The sequence below is a fragment of the Salvelinus alpinus genome, chromosome 6, assembly GCF_045679555.1.
Source record: "Salvelinus alpinus chromosome 6, SLU_Salpinus.1, whole genome shotgun sequence".
Lineage (NCBI taxonomy): Eukaryota > Metazoa > Chordata > Actinopteri > Salmoniformes > Salmonidae > Salvelinus > Salvelinus alpinus.
The window spans coordinates 17,153,001-17,173,964 of NC_092091.1; the positions used below are offsets into that span (position 1 = coordinate 17,153,001).

A 20,964-nucleotide genomic window follows, 5' to 3' on the forward strand; every position below is an offset into this window, starting at 1 on the left:
AGTACAAATACCCTCCCTTTGACACCGGATGTGTTGTGGATAGTTTCTATTTTTTATTTCCAATGGTACAAACAGCAACGCCTTTGGCTCTGTGGGCTAGTGCATAGACGCTGCAACCATATACCTCAGTGGGACCAGAGACCAGCGATGGGAAAGAAAACTCGCACAGGAACAGGAGGACGCAGAACAATACTGCAGCTTTTCCCACCTCGAAGCGGGGCCGTTTGTGGAAGAGAAGACTCTTTAGGTTCAGCATCCGAAGGTAAAAACACGATGACCATATCATATTTTATGTTTTGGTTTTCGTTCCGTGGATGATTCGTTCAAAATCGGGCCCATTTTTCGCTGATCACACATTGTAGAAGCTAGCTAACTGGCCTAGCCGGTGACGTAGCCTAGCTAGGTTGTCTAGTCAGTCGTTCAGAATGTAACGTTATGTTCCGGAAATGAATGCATTGTTTTACTTGTTCACTATATTTAAATAACTAGAAGAATACAGAAGAAATAAAGGCAACACTATAGATTGTGGGGTGTTTCTAAAGTGTTAAGTAGCTAGGTAGCCTAGCCAGCTAACGTGAATATGTTAAGCTAACATATTGCGCAAATAGCGATTTGTTGTCGCGTGCGGCCTGTTGTGTGATTTGGTGACAAAACACTTAACACAAACTAGCACGATGACAATTTATACAATTAGCTATGCCTATCAATGGTAGCTGGACTTGCTCTACTGAGCCCTCTGCTCAATCCAGACCACATCTAGCTAGCTAAATAATCCATTATTCAGCCATTTTAACAATTGCAATTATGTGTGTTTTGCAGACGAGCAGGAGGGTAACTCGGATGAATACAGTTTTCCAAGAGAAGTAACCACAGAAATGAGGATGCCCGTTAAGGCCACAGGTAAGATACAGTGCCTAAAGAAAGTATTCCCATCCCTTGACTTGTTCCACGTTTTGTTACAGCCAGAATGTAAAATGGATAAAATTGAGATTTTGTCACTGGCCTACACACAATACCCCATAATGTCAACGTTTGTTTAACAAGTAACAGCATAAGTTGCATGGAATCACTGTGTGCAATAAGTGTTTATCATGGTTTTTGAATGACTACCTCATCTCTGTACCCCACATATACAATTATCTGTAAGTTCCCTCAGTCGAGCAATGAATTTCAAACAGATTCAACCACCAAGACCATGGAGGTTTTCCAATGCCTCGTGATGATCACCTTTTGGTAGATGGGTTAAAATAAAAAATCTGACATTGAATATCCTTTTGAGCATGGTGACATTTATTAATTACACTTTGGTTGGTGTATCTATACACCCAGTCACTACAAAGATACAGGCGTCCTTCCTAACTCAGTTTACCGGAGAGGAAGGAAATGGCTCATGGATTTCACAATGAATTAAATGGTGACTGACTATAAAATATTTAGTTTAATGGATGTGATAGAACTGAGGATGGGTCAACATTGTAGTTAATCCACAATACTAACCTAAAAGGAAGCATGTACAGAATACAAATATTTCAAAACATGCATCCTATTTGCAATAAGGCACTAAAGTTATACTGCAAAAAATGTTGCAAATAAACTTTATATCCTGAATACAATGTTTGGGTCAAATCCACCACATCACGGGTACCACTCTTCATATTTTCAAGCATGGTGTCAATGTCATGTTATGGGTATGCTTGTCATCGGCAAGGACTAGAGTTTTTAGGATTTAAAAAAAAAAACGTAATAGAGCTAAGCACAGGAAAAAATCATAGAGAACCTGGTTGTCTGCTTTCCAATTCACCTTTCAGCAGGACAATAACCTGAAACACAAGAAATCTACACTGCAGTTCCTTACCAAGATGACATTGAATTTTCCTGCTGTGCCTAACTACAGTTTTGACTTAAATCTGATTGAAAATCTGTCAAGACTTTGAATGGCTGTCTAGCAAAGATCAACAATCAACTTGACAGAGCTTGAAGATTTTTATAAAGAATGGGTGAACTTTATACAATCCAGGTGTGCAAAGCTCTTAGACTAACTCCCAAAAGACTCACAGCAATAATTGCTGCCAAAGGTGATTCTACAAGGTATTGACTCAGGGGTGTGAATGCTTACATAGATTTATGTATTTCATTTCCCCAAAATTCGCCAAAATGATTACATTTCACTGTCGTGTGGGGGGGGGGGGGGGTTTTATTTAATCGATTTTGAATTCGGGTTGTAACACAATATATAATAAGTCAGGGGGTATGAATTCTTTCTGAAGGCACTCTATGCCATATTGGTGTGTGTGTCCTGGCACATCTATCTCTGCTTGTGTGAATTTGGTTCAAACCCAGGTCTCCTGCCAGACAACTGTTGTCCTGCTGAGCTCAAGCCTATGCATTAGCTGGGGGAGGTAACACAAGATGTCTTCAGGGCTGTTTACTAATCGTGTGCACAAGCATAGTTGTCTATGTACATTACCTGACCAGTGACTGCGTTTCTCCTCAGAGGGTCTTTCCCTCTTGGGGGCCTATGAGGACAGTGATGAAGAAGAGGATGCCGACCCACAGCCTCCCACTGTCAAGACCCAACACCAGTCTGCAGATATACTCGCCAACTTCATGGCCGTGAGTATATCAATACTCTATTTCTGTTAGGGCTGTCCCCGACCCCACATTTGTTTTGGGTCGACCGTAGTCTGTTCTTTCAACCAAACGCAATTGTTTAAAAACATTTGTCTCCATATAGAGACACAGCCTATGTTTTAATAAATCAACTAAACGAATCAAAAAAATAAACGTCCCTTTTTCAGGACTGTCTTTCAAGGATAATTTGTAAAAATCCAAATAACTTCACAGATCTTCATTGTAAAGGGTTTAAACAATGTTTCCCATGCTTGTTCTATGAACCATAAACAATTAACGGTCGTTAATACACTAACAGCTTACAGACGGAGGCAATTAAGGTCACAGTTATGAAAACTTAGGACACTAAAGAGACCTTTCTACTGACTCTGAAAAACACCAAAAGAAAGATGTCCAGGGTCCCTGCTCATCTGTGTGAACGTCCCTTAGGCATGCTGCAAGGAGGCATGAGGACTGCAGATGTGGCCAGGGCAATAAATTGCAATGTCTGTACTGTGAGATGCTTAAGACAGCGAGACAGGACGGACAGCTGATCGTCCTCGCAGTGGCAGACCACATGTAACAACACCTGCACAGGATCGGTACATCCGAACATCAGACCTGCGGGACAGGTATAGGATGGCAAAAACTGCCCGAGTTACACCAGGAACGCACAATCCCTCCAGTGCTCCGACTGTCCGCAATAGGCTGAGAGTGGTTGGACTCAGGGCTTGTAGGCCTGTTGTAAGGCAGGTCCTCACCAGACATCACCGGCAACAATGTTGCCTATGGGCACAAACACACCGTCGCTGGACCAGACAGGACTGGCAAAAAGTGCTTTTCACTGACTAGTCGTGGTTTTGTCTCACCAGGGGTGATGGTCGCGTTTGCATTTATAGTCGAAGGAATGAGCGTTACACCGAGGCCTGTACTCTGGAGCGGGATAGATTTGGAGGTAGAGAGTCCGTCATGGTCTGGGGCAGTGTGTCACAGCATCGGACTGAGCTTGTTGTCATTGCAGGCAATCTAAATGCTGTGTGTTATCCTGATCCTGATCCTATCCTCATCCTGACATGACCTCCAGCATGACAATGCCACCAGCCATACAGCTCGTTCTGTGCTTGATTTCCTGCAAGGCAGGAATGTCAGTGTTCGGCCATGGCCAGCGAAGAGCCCGGGTCTCAATCCCATTGAGCACGTCTGGGACCTGTTGTATCGGAGGGCTAGGGGAATTACTATCTTGTCTCATCGCTACAACTCCCGTACGGGCTCGGGAGAGACGAAGGTCGAAAGCCATGCGTCCTCCGAAACACAACCCAACCAAGCCGCACTGCTTCTTAACACAGCGCGCCTCCAACCCGGAAGCCAGCCGCACCAATGTGTCGCACCAACCGTGCACCTGGCTACCTTGGTTAGCGCGCACTGCGCCCGGCCCGCCGCAGGAGTCGCTAGTGCGCGATGAGACATATGGGTTCGCGCCCAGGCTCTGTCGCAACCGGGAGGTCCGTGGGGCGACGCACAATTGGCCTAGCATCGTCCGGGGTAGGGAGGGTCTGGCCGGTAGGGATATCCCTATCCGCCGGGCCCTCCCTAACCCGGACGATGCTAGGCCAATTGTGCGTCGCCCCACGGACCTCCCGGTTGCGACAGAGCCTGGGCGCGAACCCAGAGTCTCTGGTGGCACAGCTAGCGCTGCGATGCAGTGCCCTAGACCACTGCGCCACCCGGGAGGCCACTCTCAGTTAAGTTTGCTGAAAATAACTGCTGTTGACAGTCAGAGGACGTTTCTTTATTTGCTGAGTTTATATGCACCAAGCTTGTCTGTTTTTAAGGGCACTGTTTGAAATAATTAATACACACATGACTCAAGGTAGACAGATAAAGATGGACCAGAACCTGTTCCTTACCCTCCTCCTGCTGGCCTTTGCTGAATCTGCCATTACGCTCCTGAAGTTGCCTGTAATATGCTACACCAGGGGTTTGCAACCTTTCTCATGTAGAGTGCCAATTTACAATTTCTACCAATCTAGCTGCCACTTCTGATTTTTCATTTACACACTTTTGTTAACATGTTTTTTTTTGTATTTTTTTTTTTTGTATTGCCATCTAGGTAAAAATAGCCTCCATAAAGCCAACACAAACATTGCAGGTAGAAAATATTCTGATTTTAAAATATATATATATATAATTCCTATGAATCATATTGGAGGTTTGTTAATTTTCGTTCAATCACATTCTCCCTCTACTCTGCCTGTCTGCATAACACTTGAAAGATTGTATCAACTGGGACTGGCGACAGCTCATGCTTAAACATTGTATTAACTATTCTGGGACCTCAGTTTCCTTGTCAGTGAGCTCCAGACACTGCTGTATTTGCGCAAGGGATACAAATTAATCAGATATACAGTAACAGTCAAAAGTTTAGACACCTACTCATCTTAATTTTTTTACTGTTTTCTACATTTGTAGAATAATACTGAAGACATCAAAACTATGAAGTAACACATGGAATCATATAGTAACTAAAAAAGTGTTAAACAAATCAAAATAGTTTTGAGATTCTTCAAAGTAGCCACCCTTTGCCTTGACAGCTTTGCACACTCATGGTATTCTCTCAACCAGCTTCATGAGGAATGCACCTTTTGGCTGCTTTTCCTTCACTCTGTGGTCCAACTCATCCCAAACCTTCTCAATTGAGTTGAGGTCAGGTGATTGTGGAGGCCAGGTTCTGATGCAGCACTCGTCACTCTCCTTGGTCAAATAGCCATTGTCCTGTTGGAAAAACAAATCATAGTCCCACTAAGCGCAAACCAGATGGGATGGCGTATCAATGCAGAATGCTGTGGTAGCCATGCTGGTTAAGTGTTCTAAATAAATCACTGACAGTGCCACCAGCAAAGCACCATCACACCACCACCTCCATGCTTCATGGTGGGAACCACACATGCGGCTACTCTGCGTCTCACAAAGACACAGCATTTGGAACCTAAAATGTCATTTGGACTCATCAGACCAAAGGACACATTTCCACCGGTCTAATGTCCATTGCTTGTGTTTCTTGGCCCAAGCAAGTCTCTTCTTATTGGTGTCCTTTAGTAGTGGTTTCTTTGCAGCAATTTTAAGACAAAGACCTGATTTCATGCAGTTTCCTCTGAGCAGTTGATGTTTGTTACTTGAACTCTGAAGCATTTATTTGGGGGCTGGTAACTCTAATGAACTTATCCTCTGCAGCAGACGTAACTCTGGGTCTTCTTTTCCTGTTGCGGTCCTCATGACATCCAGTTTCATCATAACGCTTGATGGTTTTTGCGACTGCACTTGAAGAAACTTTCAAGTTCTTGACTTTTTCGTGTTGACTGACCATGTCAAAGTAATGATGGACTGTCGTTTCTCTTTGCTTATTTGAGCTGTTCTTGCCATAATATGGACTTGGTCTTTTACCAAATAGGGCGATCATCTATATACCCCCCTACCTTGTCACAACTGATTGGCTCAAACGCATTAAGGAAAGAAATTCCACAAATTGGCATTTAACAAGGCACACCTGTTAATTGAAATGCATTCCAGGTGACAACCCCACGAAGCTGTTTGAGAGAATGCCAAGAGTATGCAAAGCTGTCAAGGCAAAGGGTGGCTACTTTGAAGAATCTCATAAAATATATTTTGATTTAACACTTGGTTTCTACATAATTCCATATGTGTAATTTCATAGTTTTGATGTCTACGCTGTTATTCTACAATGTAGTAAAAATAAAGAAAAACCCTGAAATGAGTAGGTATGTTCAAACTTTTGACTGGTACTCTATATCAAAAATATAAACGCAACATGTTAAGTATTGGTTTCATGAGCTGAAATGAAATGTTCTATACGCTCAAAGCTTATTTCTCTCAAATTTTGTGCGCACATCTTTTTACATCTCTGTTAATGAGAATATCTCCTTTGCCAAGATAATTAATCCACATGACAGGTATGGCATATCAAGAAGTTGATTAAACAGCGTGATCATTAAACAGTTGCACCTTGTACTGGGGACAATAATCTGTTTTGCCACAGATGTTTTGACGGAGTGTGCAATTGGCATGCTGACTGCAGGAATGTCTACTGCAGCTGTTGGCAAATTTTACGTTAATATCTCTTAGCCAGCAGTATACCACCCTGCATCCCACTGCTGGCTTGCTTCTGAAGCTAAGTAGGGTTGGTCCTGGTCTGTCTAGATGGGAGACCAGATGCTGCTGGAAATGGTTTTGGAGGGCCAGTAGGTGGTGCTCTTTCCTCTGGTCTAAAAGAATATCCCAAAGCCCCAGGGCAGTGATTGGGGACATTGCCCTGTGTAGGGTGCTGCCTTTCGGATGGGATGTTAAATGGGTGTCCTAACTCTCTGTGGTCATTGAAGATCCCATGGCACTTATCGTAGGGGTGTTAACCCCGGTGTCCTGGCTAAATTCCCAATCTGGCCCTCATACCATTACATTTGGCTCATTCATCGCTGTAACTATTCCCCCCCCCCCCCCCCCAACTTATCAGGTCAAATATGAAATGAATAAAAAATACCATAACCACGCTAGCCCAGGACATCCGTATCCGGCTTCTTCACCTGCGGGATCGTCTGCGACCCGGACAGCTGATGAAACTGAGTATTTCTGTCTGTAATAAAGCCCTTTTTGTCAGGGGAAAAACTCATTATTATTGACTGTGCCTAGCTCCACAGTGGGTGGACCTGGCTCCCAAGTGGATGGGCCCATGTCCGCCCATGCCCAGTGACGGGAAATCCATAGATCAGGGCCTAATTAATTTATTTCCTTATGAACTGCAACTCAGTGAAATTGTTGTATATTGCATTTTATATTTTTGTTCAGTAATAATTACGTTTCCACGTGATCAGAGCATGATATTTTTCCATTTCACACCGAGGTTCAGTGGCTATCGAAAGGGAGAGCGCTGGAAAGACTATTATTCTCAATGGATGTAAAAACACTTAGTTTGCTTGCTGTTTTGAGGTGAAGAGATTACTTTGAGAAGTTCCACGGGTCATTAGTGGTTGTGAGTTAAGGCAATCAGAAATACTGTCAGACATCCCCAAATGGGCACATTTATACATTTGTCCACAGGCCGTGTAGCCTAGGCCTACTGTTCCTTACTCAACATTGACAGGAGTGCTCCAAACAATACAATAACTACATTGACCACTTAAATTATACTGAAACTTGTTTCTCACAAGTGTAGTGTAGGTTGTGAGCTCTGCACACAACTTGTCCACTCCGACAATGAGAGTGGTAAAGGACGATAATGTATTAAATTGATTAACATAATTTCTAATCTGTTTACACTAATTTATGGGAATTAACTGTAAATGTACTACTGGTGATATAGGTAACAGTGAATGATACAATTCACACAATGAAGTTATGAAACAATTTAATGCGCATGAGTTGGCGAGAGTGCGTTCTGGAGAGAGACGCGCCTTGTGCAAGCCACGCTTCCCTTCTTGACTCAACATTTAAAAATTATACCTAAGACACGTTATCTTCACACATACTGTAGGCCTAAGGAATATTCTCTCAAACGGTGTCTGGTTCAAGGCAGTAGCCATTTATGGAAAACAATGCAATTTCACTTTTTGTCCTTTTTTATCAACTTGCTTGGCATGCCAAGGCTAATTCCCTCGCGGCACGCGTGCCTTACGTTGCTGATGCCTGTCTAGAGTGATGTGCCATCCCCGCAGCCTCCGCAATGGATTAGTCTACTGATTCAGGTGCGAATCAGACGCTATACAAGTGATTGCCACGTGTTGGCCTTTATTTCCCTGATTTGTTAATGTCATTAGGCAAGTTTTATTCTTTTAACAAACTAATTTAACTGTGCCCCCCCAATAGGAAATTGACGCAATCACTACACAGCCGGGCTCAGAGGAGCCCACAGGGGATCTGTCGGCCCCAGCCCCCACCCCACCACGTCCAGAACCCAAAGCCCAGCAACATGCCTCTGAGATGGGGACAGAGCCGGAGAGTACTGGGGCGGACTTCCAGTATGATACCCATACTTCACTCGCTGGAGGTGACCGGTTTTATTGTATTTCATACATTTGTGCAGAACTTACCTGAAGTTCAGTTGGCCAGTTGGACACATTGTTTATGACAAGTGTGCGGTTCTGCTGATCTAGAGTTCCTTCCTTATTTGTTTCCTGTCCACCAGTGGGAGGATTGGAGATGGGGGACTGGCAGGAGGTGTGGGATGACAACACAGGTTGTTACTACTACTGGAACACTCAGACCAACGAAGTGGCCTGGCAGCTGCCTTATTACCTGGCCCACCAGGTGCAGGCCCTGCAGCAGTACACAGACAGGTGAGATGTTAATTACTACCTGGTAGAGGTCGACCGATTTTTATGATTTTTCAACGCCGATACCGATTTTATTGGACGACCAAAAAAGCCGATACCAATTATTCGGCCTATTATTTTTTTGTAATAAATGACGTTTACAACAATACTGAATGAACAAGGAACACTTAATATAATACATAAGTAACATCTATTTAGTCTCAAATAAATAATGAAATGTGTTCAATTTGGTTTAAATAATGCAAAAACACAGTGTTGGAGAAGTAAAAGTGCAATATGTGCCATGTAAAAAAGCTAACATTTAAGTTCCTTGCTCAGAATATGAGAACATATGACAGCTGGTGGTTCCTTTTAACATGAGTCTGCAATATTCCCAGTTAAGTTTTAGGTTGTATTTATTATAGGACTATTTCTCTACCATTTGTATTTCATATGCCTTTGACTATTGGATGTTCTTATAGGCACTTTAGTATTGCCAGCCAAATCTCGGGAGTTGATAGGCTTGAAGTCATTAACAGCGCTGTGCATCTCAGCATTGCTAAGAGCTGCTGTTTGAATGAATGCTTACGAGCTTGCTGCTGCCTACCACCGCTCAGTCAGACTGCCCTATCAAATCATATACTTAATTATAATATAATAAACGCACAGAAATATGATCAAATCATTAATATGGTCAAATCCGGAAACTATAATTTTCTTTCAGTGAAATACGGAATAGTTCCGTATTTTATTGAACGGGTGGCAACCCTAAGTCTAAATATTACTGTTACATTGCACAACCTTCAATGTTGTAAAGTAATTATGTAAAATTCAGGCAAATTAATTACGGTCTTTTGTTAGGAATAAATGGCCTTTCAACAGTTCACAACGATCCAGGCGGCCCAAACTGCTGCATATACCCTGACTCTGCTTGCACTGAACGCAAGAGAAGTGACACAATTTACCTAGTTAATATTGTCTGCTATCATGAATTTCTTAACTTCATATGCAGTTTTTTTTTTAAATATACTTGTGTATTGATTTTAAGAAAGGCTTTGATGTTTATGGTTAGGTACTTTATTGAAACTATTGTGCTTTTTTTCACAAATGTGCTTTTGTTAAATCGTCAAGTTGAAGTAGGATGTGATTCGATGATAAATGAACAGGCACCGCATTGATTACATGCAAGCTAGTTAACCTAGTAATATCATCAACCATGTGTAGTTGACTAGTGATTATGTTTAGATAGGTTTAATGCTAGTTAGCAACTTACCTTGGCTCCTTGCAGCCACAAGGTCCTTTTGATGCTGCACTCGCGTAACAGGTGGTCAGCCTGCCACGCAGTCTCCTCGTGGATTGCAATGTAATCGGTCATAATTGGCATCCAACAAGGCAGATTTACCGATTTGTTATGAAACTTGAAATCGGCCCTAATTAATCGGCCATGCCGATTTATTTTTAATTGGTCGACCTCTACTACTTAGCCCACCAGGTGCAGGGCCTGCAGCAGTACGCAGACAGGTGAGGTGATAGTGGATGGTACAACATAATATAGAAATGTTAGTCATACAAGTGGATTTGTATGCTACAGCATGACTCTGAAATGTGTTTTTGTTCTTAGAAAACAAGTTAAATCTAAAACTGTTTCATCCCCTGTAGCTCAACAGTCAATGGCAATGGAGCTACACAGAGTGCAGGTTGCTATGCTGAACAACACTCCACTGTTAGTGCCCTAACATCCAAGACAAAAGTGGTGAGTTATTTGACTGCTTTTGTGCTCAGTGATTCAGTGTGAATCCCCAAAAAGTACTTGACTGCCCATTTGTTGGCAAAAGTGTGTCCGTGTATGTCTAACTTTGACTGTCTCTTTGACAGGAGGTGATGGAGAGTGTGGTGGCCCTTACCAGTGAGGAAGAGGAGCGTCATGGTGTGGCCGCCTCCCTCCTCGGCCCCCTCATCCCTGCAGAGGTGAAAGAAGCGGAGGAGAAGTGGAGGAAAAGGCTGGTGGGAGGGCTGGAGGAGAGGGAGAACAGCTTGGAGGATAGCCTCCCAGGGTCCCCCGCTCCTCCACTGAATGAGCCAGACACCCCCACACACCCCCTGAGGGACCAACGCAGCAGGAACCAGTCTGAGGAGGACTCTGATGCAGAGGAGACAGAAGAGGACACCATGGAGCTGGAGCTGGCTCTGGACAGGAAAAAGGTCAGCTTATGTTTTATTCATCCTTTATTTAACCAGGGATGTTGCATGTACATCTCTTTCAAGGGAGTTTATATATTGTAACTCTTTTGAAAAGGTCACAAATGTTGACAATTTAACACGTGCAGAACTAGTGTGTACGGTTGGGAGTTATCCTTTACAACGAATCCAACATGAGTATCTTTCCTCTTTTTGTCCCTCTGCCCCCTAGGCTGAGCTGCGGGCGTTGGAAGAGGGCGATTGCAGTGTGGGGGGCTCCAGCCCCTGTTCTGAGGCCAGTCAGGAGGCCGCCGCCGGGCCTCATAGCCTGCTTCCGAAAAAGGCCATGTGGAAGACGGCCTTCCTGAGAGCAGCCAGCCCCGATTCAAACAGCAGGGACTCAGATACACGGGAAGATCCAGACACAGGTGAGTGTCTGGAGAACTGTTAGGATGCGATCCAGTCCAGATACACAAACTCTGGGCAGATTACATTATTATATTGTTCTGATGTGGTTCATCCTGGGATGTAAACTCTTCTCTAGGACCAGGGCTAGACATCCACTTTTTTACCCACTAGTCTTTTGAACAAGTAGGACTTAAGCTCAAGTCACTTGGTCTGTAACACCATAGTCCAAAAAGGTATTTGAAAATTGTTGTATGTTGCAAGGAACCACTTCACAAAATAACATTATTACTGGTATTGACAATGGAAGGCTGCTGGTCTGATCTCATGTATTACATCTCCTGCCTTTGTGGCCTTGAGCAAGGCACTTAACCCCCCCCCCAACAAAGTAAAATACTGCACTGATGGGCTACTGTATAAAACACATGTGGTCCGTCAACCCTCCATCTGGAGAGCTACTGGGTGTGCAGGCTTTTCATCCAACCCTGCTCAAACACCAGCGGCGGCTTATCTAGGTCCTGTTGAGCAGCTGATTTTATTTCTACTCTTTTTACAATGTGGTATGTTCAAGCAAGACTGGCCCAAAAGCCTGACACATTACAATTACATCCAACTACTTACAGTTTGTCTTCATAAAATAATTCCCTCATTCAGTGAACCTGGAATAAAATGGCTAAGATGGGTGAGGTAGCTAATTCAGTGTTCAGAGGAGTTCTTGACAGCATAGGAGTTAATTTCTCAGAATTACATATGCCAATATTGAGACTGTTTTACAACTGGAGTATGCAGCATTGGTTTTATTGCTGAACCAAAATGGATTAAAACTGGGCAAATAACTCACTAGCAATTATCAACAAATGTGCAAACGCGACTCGCTTTGATCTCAAAAGAAAGACTGCTCATGCCTGTCAATGCAGGCCTACAATTATTATAGTCCAACACGCTCTGCAGAGATTGGTAGGGCAGAGAGCAGAACATCGCATCCGGAGGACACTTTGGTCTAAATCTGATCCAATGTTGATCGGAGTAGCCTAATTGTTTTTGATATCATTACTTTTTTATATGATCTTTTTTACTTGTCCATTCAGACAACGGATCTGTAATCTGCTTGTTTGTAAAAAATAAAAATAAAGTGTTATAAATTTAAAAAAATACTTGCCCCTTGCAAGCGGACAGCGTTAATGTTGAGCCCTGAGGACTTAAGATCTGATATGCTGCCCAGACCAACTCTGTCATACACATGTAGGGTTAGCCTTAATACTAGTCCTCTTATGCATGTTTTGCAGCACATTCCAAAGTCCCAGAGAAGGACGGGGAAGAGGAGGACAAGGAAACTGGGGACAAAATGGTTACTAATGTGCCACCAAAGGAGGAAGTCGAAACTCCAGAGCTCAAGGTACTGAAGCTTTATCAACTCTCGCACCAATTTAACTCTTTGTAGTAGGGCCTCGGCATGAGAACCGTGTGCCTAGTCATGAGTGATTTTAAAAATAACTGGTGGCTAACTAATTAATAAAATGTTTTGAATGTTCAGTTTCAGATCGGTGAACTTGCCAACACCTTAACCAGCAAGATGGAGTTTTTGGGGATCAACAAGAAAACTATCTCCAACTTCCAGCTTCTTCTGTTACAGACTGAGGTAGGAGGACCATAGTCTGTCATAGTTTACCTACAATGACAGCCTATATCTTCAGGTCCAGATTATATTCTCTTGGCCTTTAAACTGCATTAGTTGGCTAGCTGCATGACTCAATGATGGGAACTTTTACAGACCTGTACTGAATGACTGATTGCAAGTTATTGTTCTGATGGGAGGTGTTTTTTATTTTTTTTATTAATTTGATCACCATCCTCATTTTAGAAAACAAGGTGCATCTCTAACAGTCATTCCCCCCCCCCCCCCCCCTCTTTTCCCTTCCTTTCTGTCAGACGCGGATCGCTGACTGGCGGGAGGGGGCTCTGAACGGGATCTATCTCCGCCGCAGGCTGCAGGAAGCCGCCGAGCACATAAAACATTACGAACTTAACGCCGCCCCTAAAGGCTGGTCGTGCCACTGGGACAGGTACGCGCTCCTTACCTTTTAACATCTTTAATCACCCCCCCCCCCCAACCCCTGTGACAACGACCCCCTCAGAGCTGGGGTCGCCACCTTTTTAACCTGATATGGGGGAGATCCTAACCAATCTGTGGATTACATGAAATGGAGACACTGTGATGCAATGCTGGCACTCTGCACTGCCAGTTAAGGGAGCAGCCTGATCCCCCAACACTACCACCAGAGACGGGACAACCTGTCCTGTCCAACCATAGCCCAGACTCTGGCTCTTGTATTTTGGGGGGGAGCTCTGTAGACTGCTTTGGGGGTCCACTTAGTGGAACAGGGGTACGGTAGCTAGGAAGGTGGTTGTGCGCGAGAGCTTTGCACTTTACAGGACTACAGCCCCAGAATGCATTGCTGGGCGACAGTGACCCCCCCCGGAAACGAGGAGTGTCACAAACCGTTTCAGTTAAAGCGAAGACGGAGCGTTGACGAGGACCCAGCAGGTCAGACCAACTCTATTTCATATGTTTCCTGTTTTTATTCCTTGATTGACTGAAAATTGATAGATATTTCTGATGTAAAAAAAAAAAAAAACATGTATAAAGTGTTTAGTTTCTTTGCATTTGTTTGTTGAGTTGATGATGAAGATGCCTATATCTCTGGCATATATGTTTGGGGGGCAAAAGGTTGTTTGTGTATGTTGTCATGACAAACATTATGTGAACATCTGAACCCTGCTTTGATCGACTTTACAGGACCCAAGCTGTTTGTTTTGGTTTGTTAATTTGGTTTTGAGAGCGTTAAGGTGGGTTCCCCATCAATCCAATCCGGCCCTTCTCCTGGATGGCTAACCTGGCTGTCCAGCCCAACATTCCCCCTCTGTGGCAGTCCCATCTCCCTACACCCCCCCCCCCCCCTGCCCAAAGTATACAGAGACTCAGCCAGTTATGAGGCCAGCTGTTGAGACTGTCTTGTATCTCTGTTCTCCCTCCTTCTAGAGAGCAGAGGAGGTATTTCTATACCAATGACTGCACCAGTGCCTCCCAGTGGGACTTCCCAGCAGAGGAAGATGTGGAAGAAGTAGAAAATACCAAGACATCCATAGATGGGGACCCCAAACCCCCGCCCGTACCCACTGGTGGGCTTGCAGTCGCAGGTCAGTCCCTAAGACCCTTCACTGTCCTCTTACAGGCCCATAACAGCCACCGTATCTACAGGTCCAGATGAATCTCTTAGCCTTGAACCACACTAGTTGGCTAGTTGCATGACTCTCAATGAACTTTCACGGACCTGTACTGAATGACTGTGATTGCAAAACAAATCTGAAGGGAGATGGACAGCTTAGCACATTTGGCTTTCAGCAGCTAACTAGCAAGTCTTGAGCTATGGAACCTGCCACGGTCATATGTTACTAACTAGTCAATATTTGGTTAACCTTACTCCTCCCCTCTGACAAAGAAAGGGTACACAACTAACCCCAGCTTTTATACATTTTCTATCATATTGCAGGAACTTCAGACTTCACACCCATCGTCCCCCCTCAGCCTGGCCTTCCCTCCTATTGGTCTGTGCCTCAGCCCCCACTTCCCCCTGACCAGCCCCCTCCCCCTGCCGACTCTCCCCCGCCTCCCCCTCCACCCCCAGAGTCACCTCCCCCTCTCCCCCCTCCTCCTCTGGAGGATGATGGAGAGATAGAGGAGGTAGAGATGGAGGATGATGATAGTGAGCCTCCAGCACCTGGAACAGAGCCGCCACTCCCCCCAGGGGTTGTTGGCATGAAGGTATGTGACCATTCTACTAATCCAGACCTCAAATGTCATCTAGTAGTCTTGTGAATAGACTAAGAACACTTTTTAGATGACAGCTTAGTCCAGCAGTTGCCAAGTGCCAGTCAGTGGGCCTGCTGTTTTTTGTTAACTTAACTCTAAATGATAACTTTCACAGACCAGTACTGAATGAATGTGATTGCAACCCCCAAAACATCTGATCGGAGATGTGCATAACAAGCATTTCGTTGTACATTAGCATAAGATGGGCTTTTACTGTAAGCTTATCTTTTTCAGTATTTTCTCTCCTCAGGTTGTGGAGTCTACAGCCTCGCTGGGTAAGAGTCAGAAACGCAAGGCTTCAGGATCAGGTCAGCTGACCAAGGCTGTAACCATTGGCAGCAGCGCCATCCTCTACACACAGACCATCGCCACAGCAGGTAAAAAGCAATGATGTCGTCAGCCTGCTGGTTTTCATGTTAACATTACTCTTGAAGTAGCAGGACTCTCAATGATGAGAACTTTCACAGACCTCTACTGAATTACTGTGATTAAGTATTTTTCTGGTGGGAGATGTAAGACACTAGTGTCTCACAGTATAGGTGTTTGGTGTTTAGAGATCACATGGTTTGCAATTAAACTGTAGGGCTTGTATCAAATAGTTGACTTTTGTGTTCTGTCCTGTGATGTCAGGAGCTGCCTACTGGGGTGTGTCTGCGGTAGCTACACCTCCACTGCCTTCTGAAACCGTGGCCCCACCTCTCCCACCTCCCCCTACCCGCCCCCCGCTACCCCCCACTCAGGCCCCCTCTGCCCTGGACCCCACAGGGTTTAAAACACTGCTAACAGACAAGACCAAGAAACTAAAGAAGGATAAGGTGGGTGTCTTTGATTTTCATATCCAATTAGTGATATGACAAAAAATGCTTGACGTTTTAAACATTAAATTTTTTTTTTTTTATCATGATGCGAATTCACAATCCAGATATGGTTCTGCGTCTAACCGCTAGGTGACAATGCAGTTCAATCTACCGCAGTCCTGGCTACCTACCTACCGGTCGTCACGAGTAACCACAGCCACAGTCATAAAGCCCACCTACTTCTACAATTTCCTGTTTTCATAAATTCTTACAATCTAGGCAATTTTGACTTTATGGCTGTGGTAACTTGTGGAAACCCTACCTTATGGCGCTCACCTTACTGCTGTTTTCCACCCACTCAGCAACAATGGTATTAATGCCATTTTAGATTCTCAAGTGCCTCTCTTCCATTTTCTTTTAGTACGTACTTCATGTCCCACTTCTCATCAATGTGATGGCTCATTTCAATAACATGACAGCATGTTAATGGATGGCCAACAATCTGTCAGCGCCACGTATGGTCTTTGAGAGCTTGCAGAGAACAGTCAAGCTCTCAAAGACCATACGTGGCGTTGTATTTTTATGATGCTCAGGACCTATTAATTGTGGTTGTGATAACTTCACTGCGACGTTGTACAAAGAAGGGGGTGGTTTCAGTTAGGATTTTTATTTTAGACGTTATTGATCCCAAATTAGTTTAAATGTCACACCCCTATATACAATAAAGCCCAGCCGTGAGCTGCCCAGTAACGTGAGCCTACCAGAAGAGCTAAATGCCTTTTTATGCTCGCATCGAGGCAAGCAACACTGAAGCATGCATGAGAGCACCAGCTGTTTCGGACGACTGTGTGATCATGCTCTCCGTAGCCGATGTGAGCAAGACCTCCTTTTTAAGCAGGTCAGCATTCACAAGGCTGCAGGGCCAGATGGATTACCAGGACATGTTCTCGGAGCATGCGCAGACCAAATGGCAAGTGTCTTCACTTACATTGTCAACCTCTCGCTGTCTGAGTCTGTAATACCTACATGTTTCAAGCAGACCACCATAGTCCCTGTGCCCAATAAAGTGACAGTAACCTGCCTAAATGACTACTGCCCCGTAGCACTCATGTCGGTAGCCATGAAGTGCTTTGAAAGGCTGGTCATGGCTCACATCAACACCATCATCCCGGAAACCCTAGACCCACTCCAATTCGCATACCGCCGCAACAGATCCACAGATGATGCAATCTCAATCGCACTCCAGACTGCCATTTCCCACTTGGACAAAAGGAACACCTATATGAGAATGCTATTCATTGACTACAGCTCAGCATTCAACACCATAGTGCCCACAAAGCTCATCACTAAGCGAAGGACAATACCACTCCCTCTGCAACTGGGTCCTGGACTTCCTGATGGGCCACCCCCAGGTGGTTAGAGTAGGCAACAACACATCTGCCACGCTGATCCTCAACACAGGGGCCCCTCAGGGGTGCGTGTACAGTCCCCTCCTGTACTCCCTGTCCACCCACATGCGTGGCCAAGCAGGAACTCCAACACCATCATTACGTTTGCTGACGACACCGGTGGTAGGCCTGATCACCGAGTATGATGAGACAGCCTATGGAGGATGTCAGAGACCTGGCAGTGTGGTGCCAGGACCACAACCTCTCCTTCAACATGAGCAAGACAAAGGAGATGATCGTGGACTACAGGAAAAGGGGGGCCGAACACACCCCCATTCTCATCGATGGGGCTGTAGTGGCGCAGGTTGAGAGCTTCAAGTTCCCTGGTGTCCACCAACAAACTATCATGATCCAAACACACCAAGAAAGTTGTGACGAGGGCACAACAATGCCTTTTCCCCCTCAGGAGACTGAAAAGATTTGGCATGGGTCCCCAGATCCTCAAAGTTCTACAGCTGCACCATCGAGAGCATCCTGAACGGTTACATTACCGCTTGGTTTGGCAACTGCTCAGCATCCGATCGTAGGGCGCTACAGAGGGTAGTGTGTACGGCCCAGTACATTACTGGGGCCAAGCTTCTTGCCATCCAGGACCTATATACTAGGGCAGGTCAGAGGAAGGCCCAAAAAGTTGTCAGACTTCTCTCTTTGCTATTGCATGGAAAGCGTTACCGGAGCGCCAAGTCTAGGTCCAAAAGGCTCCTTAACAGCTTCTTAACCCCCCCCTTTTGTTTTTACACTGCTGCTACTCGCTGTTTATTGTCACTTTAACCCCTACCTACATGTACAAATTACCTCGACTAACATGTACCCCACACATTGACTTGGTACCGGTACCCCCTGTCTTTTTATTTTTTACTTAAGAAAATATTTACTAAATAAACTTAACTGCATTGTTGGTTAAGGGCTTGTAAGTAAGAATTTCACTAAGGTCTACACCTGATGTATTTGGCGCATGTGACTAACAATTGATCTGTTCTATGCATTGAGGAGAAAGGATTGTAAAAGATCAGCAGTCTAATTTGATGTATATAAAAAAATATATATATATATATATTTTGAAGCATCTCCTAGTAGAATCAAATCACTGATGGCATTAAATGACAATCCCTCACTCTCTCCGTTATTCCCCTGGTTGCTGTGTCTAGTCGAAGAAGAGCAAGACGAAGATGCCGTCCCTGGTAAAGAAGTGGCAGAGCATCCAGAAAGAGCTGGACGAGGAGGAGCAGGCTAGTTCTAGCGACGAGGACAGGGACCAGCTCAACAAGAGGAGTATTGAGGAGTGGAAACAGCAGCAGTTACTCACGTAAGAGCCCCCCCCCCCCCAATATTTTTTTTTATACGTTGTACATTTCTTGGGCCTTATTAAGAATCGCACAGTAGGCTTGCTGATCTGGGATCAGGTCACTGTCCATGTATCTTATTCATAACGATCTAAAAGGCTGATCCTACATCAGCACTCCTACTCTGAGACACTTGATGCATACAGCCTCTGATTTAAAAATGTTTTTCTTTTTTTATGTAGAAGTCTGTTTGATCTAGTCCAGCAGTGGTTACTGTTCCTTAGTGTACCTGCAGTTTTTGTTGACATGCCTCTCAACGATGAGGACTTTCACAAACCTGAGCTGAATTACTGTGATTGCACACTATTTTTGTGTTGGGAGACATGCATTAGGTTTTTATATTTTAACTTGTAATGCACACGTTTTTGGTGAAAGGCAGTAAGAAATAGATTTATCTGTTGGATTGCAGGGGTAAAGCTGGAAAGAACGCAAACTTTGAGGCTTTACCTGATGATTGGCGAGAGAGGATGTTGAAGAAGAGGAAGATGATGAAGAGCACGTAACACACACTCCCCTCCCCGCCTACACACTCCTCCTAAACCTGACTCCAAACGTTGGATAAGAATGAGAGGACTGACTGTGCACTTGACTCTCACTGTCATTTTGAAACAGGTTTTGAAAAGCCCCTCATATCTTCGTCTGTGAATACATTGGATGGGCTTGAATGTTTTTTTTATTTTCTTGGCTGTAAAACCCACTAGTGTTTTTATATGGTAACCTGGACTCTCCTACCAAACTTCCCCCTCTACCTGTTTAAAGCATAAATGCCGTTTTCTGTGAAACGTTTGGCACTAAGAATGCTGGAGTTTCTAAATCTTTGTTTGTAATGGAGATCAACTCTTTGTTTTGACCTCCCCATGTTCCTCTTGCCCATTTTAATAAAATATCAATTAATAACATATTCCTAATAACTGCTGTTTCTCTGAGTAATCCACTGTTCCATTTTATTAGAGGGTGGATGGAAATGCAATGCGCTGTCTTTTCTAATGCTTCAACTATAGTAATTGACAGTACTTTTAGTTTATTCATGGTATGTCCTGAACATACCCTTTCAGGTTTTCTTATCTGACTTCAGATGGGAGTTTTAAGTGATGGGAGTTCAGATGGGAGTTTTAAGTGATGTATAAAAGTGAATTATCACATGGCCCTATAGTGGAACCTCTAAATTGCAACACTTCCCTGCAGTTTTTCAATTTAAGCCAGTAGGTGAGTATGAGTATGCAACCAGTACCCATCCCACTCTCTTTTCTCCTTGTCAAAAGCTAACAAATTCATGATGACACTCTAATAATACAAAATGTGCCAATTTATTATATATCCTAATTGCAAAAATATATTTTATAATTCAGAGGTCTTTTCTTGTGCTGAAAACCATCAAGACTAGTTTGGTGGCAAGGGGAATGTCTTTTTTTGGTGGGGGCTGCAGTTTTTCAGCTGTGTGAATTGCTTAGGCCAATGTCCTAGTAAAACACTGGCAACAATTTTGTATTCAAGTTATTAAACTTTTTTTGGGAAACTTTAATTGTCAGCTCATTATTAATTTGACAGTGCCATCATGGGTGTCTTCATTGACTGTTCACCTTTTTTTGAGGACTGAATTATGAGTAACCACAGGGTCAGTTGGGGGTGATGGATCATGGCTAGAAGGGATGCAGCAAATGTCAGTGACATCAAATGTTGCATGTTTGAGTCTCGCCTGAGAATCTTTGCTAACCCTTAACCTGATTCTCCTAACCTGCGTAAGTTCTAACCTCTTCTGACATTGGGCTTGTTTGACGCAGCTGACAGTGCAGGGGACTGCCGACTGACTGATCAACAAATCACCTTGCATCATAAATAACGACACTGAACAAAAATCTAAACGCAGCGTGTAGTGTTGGTCCCATGTTAAATGAGCTGAAATAATGTCCCATATGCACAAAATGCTTATTTCTCAAATTTTGTGTAAAGAAAAATGTTTTGCATCCCTGTTAGCGAGCATTTCTCCTTTGC

At 44.1% G+C, this 20,964-nt stretch overlaps 1 protein-coding gene across 2 annotated transcripts; it reads left to right on the forward strand.

Annotated features, from left to right (window-relative positions):
• Positions 1-37: 37 nt before the first annotated feature.
• On the forward strand, positions 38-20,488 carry LOC139578263 (formin-binding protein 4-like). 2 transcript variants are annotated; one of them, XM_071405653.1, is made up of 17 exons: positions 38-262; positions 820-900; positions 2,495-2,613; positions 8,485-8,665; positions 8,804-8,954; positions 10,590-10,683; positions 10,806-11,132; positions 11,341-11,536; positions 12,800-12,909; positions 13,048-13,152; positions 13,443-13,576; positions 14,554-14,711; positions 15,065-15,336; positions 15,635-15,761; positions 16,015-16,199; positions 18,778-18,935; positions 19,382-20,488. In XM_071405653.1, the coding sequence occupies exons 1-17, from the start codon at positions 148-150 to the stop codon at positions 19,473-19,475; spliced, it is 2,607 nt and encodes an 868-aa protein (XP_071261754.1). In that variant the 5' UTR covers positions 38-147; the 3' UTR covers positions 19,476-20,488. The 2 variants fall into 2 exon arrangements, with proteins under 2 accessions (XP_071261754.1, XP_071261755.1); XM_071405654.1 differs by lacking the exons at positions 38-262; positions 820-900; positions 2,495-2,613 and adding an exon at positions 8,264-8,363.
• The last annotated feature ends 476 nt before the right edge of the window (positions 20,489-20,964 follow it).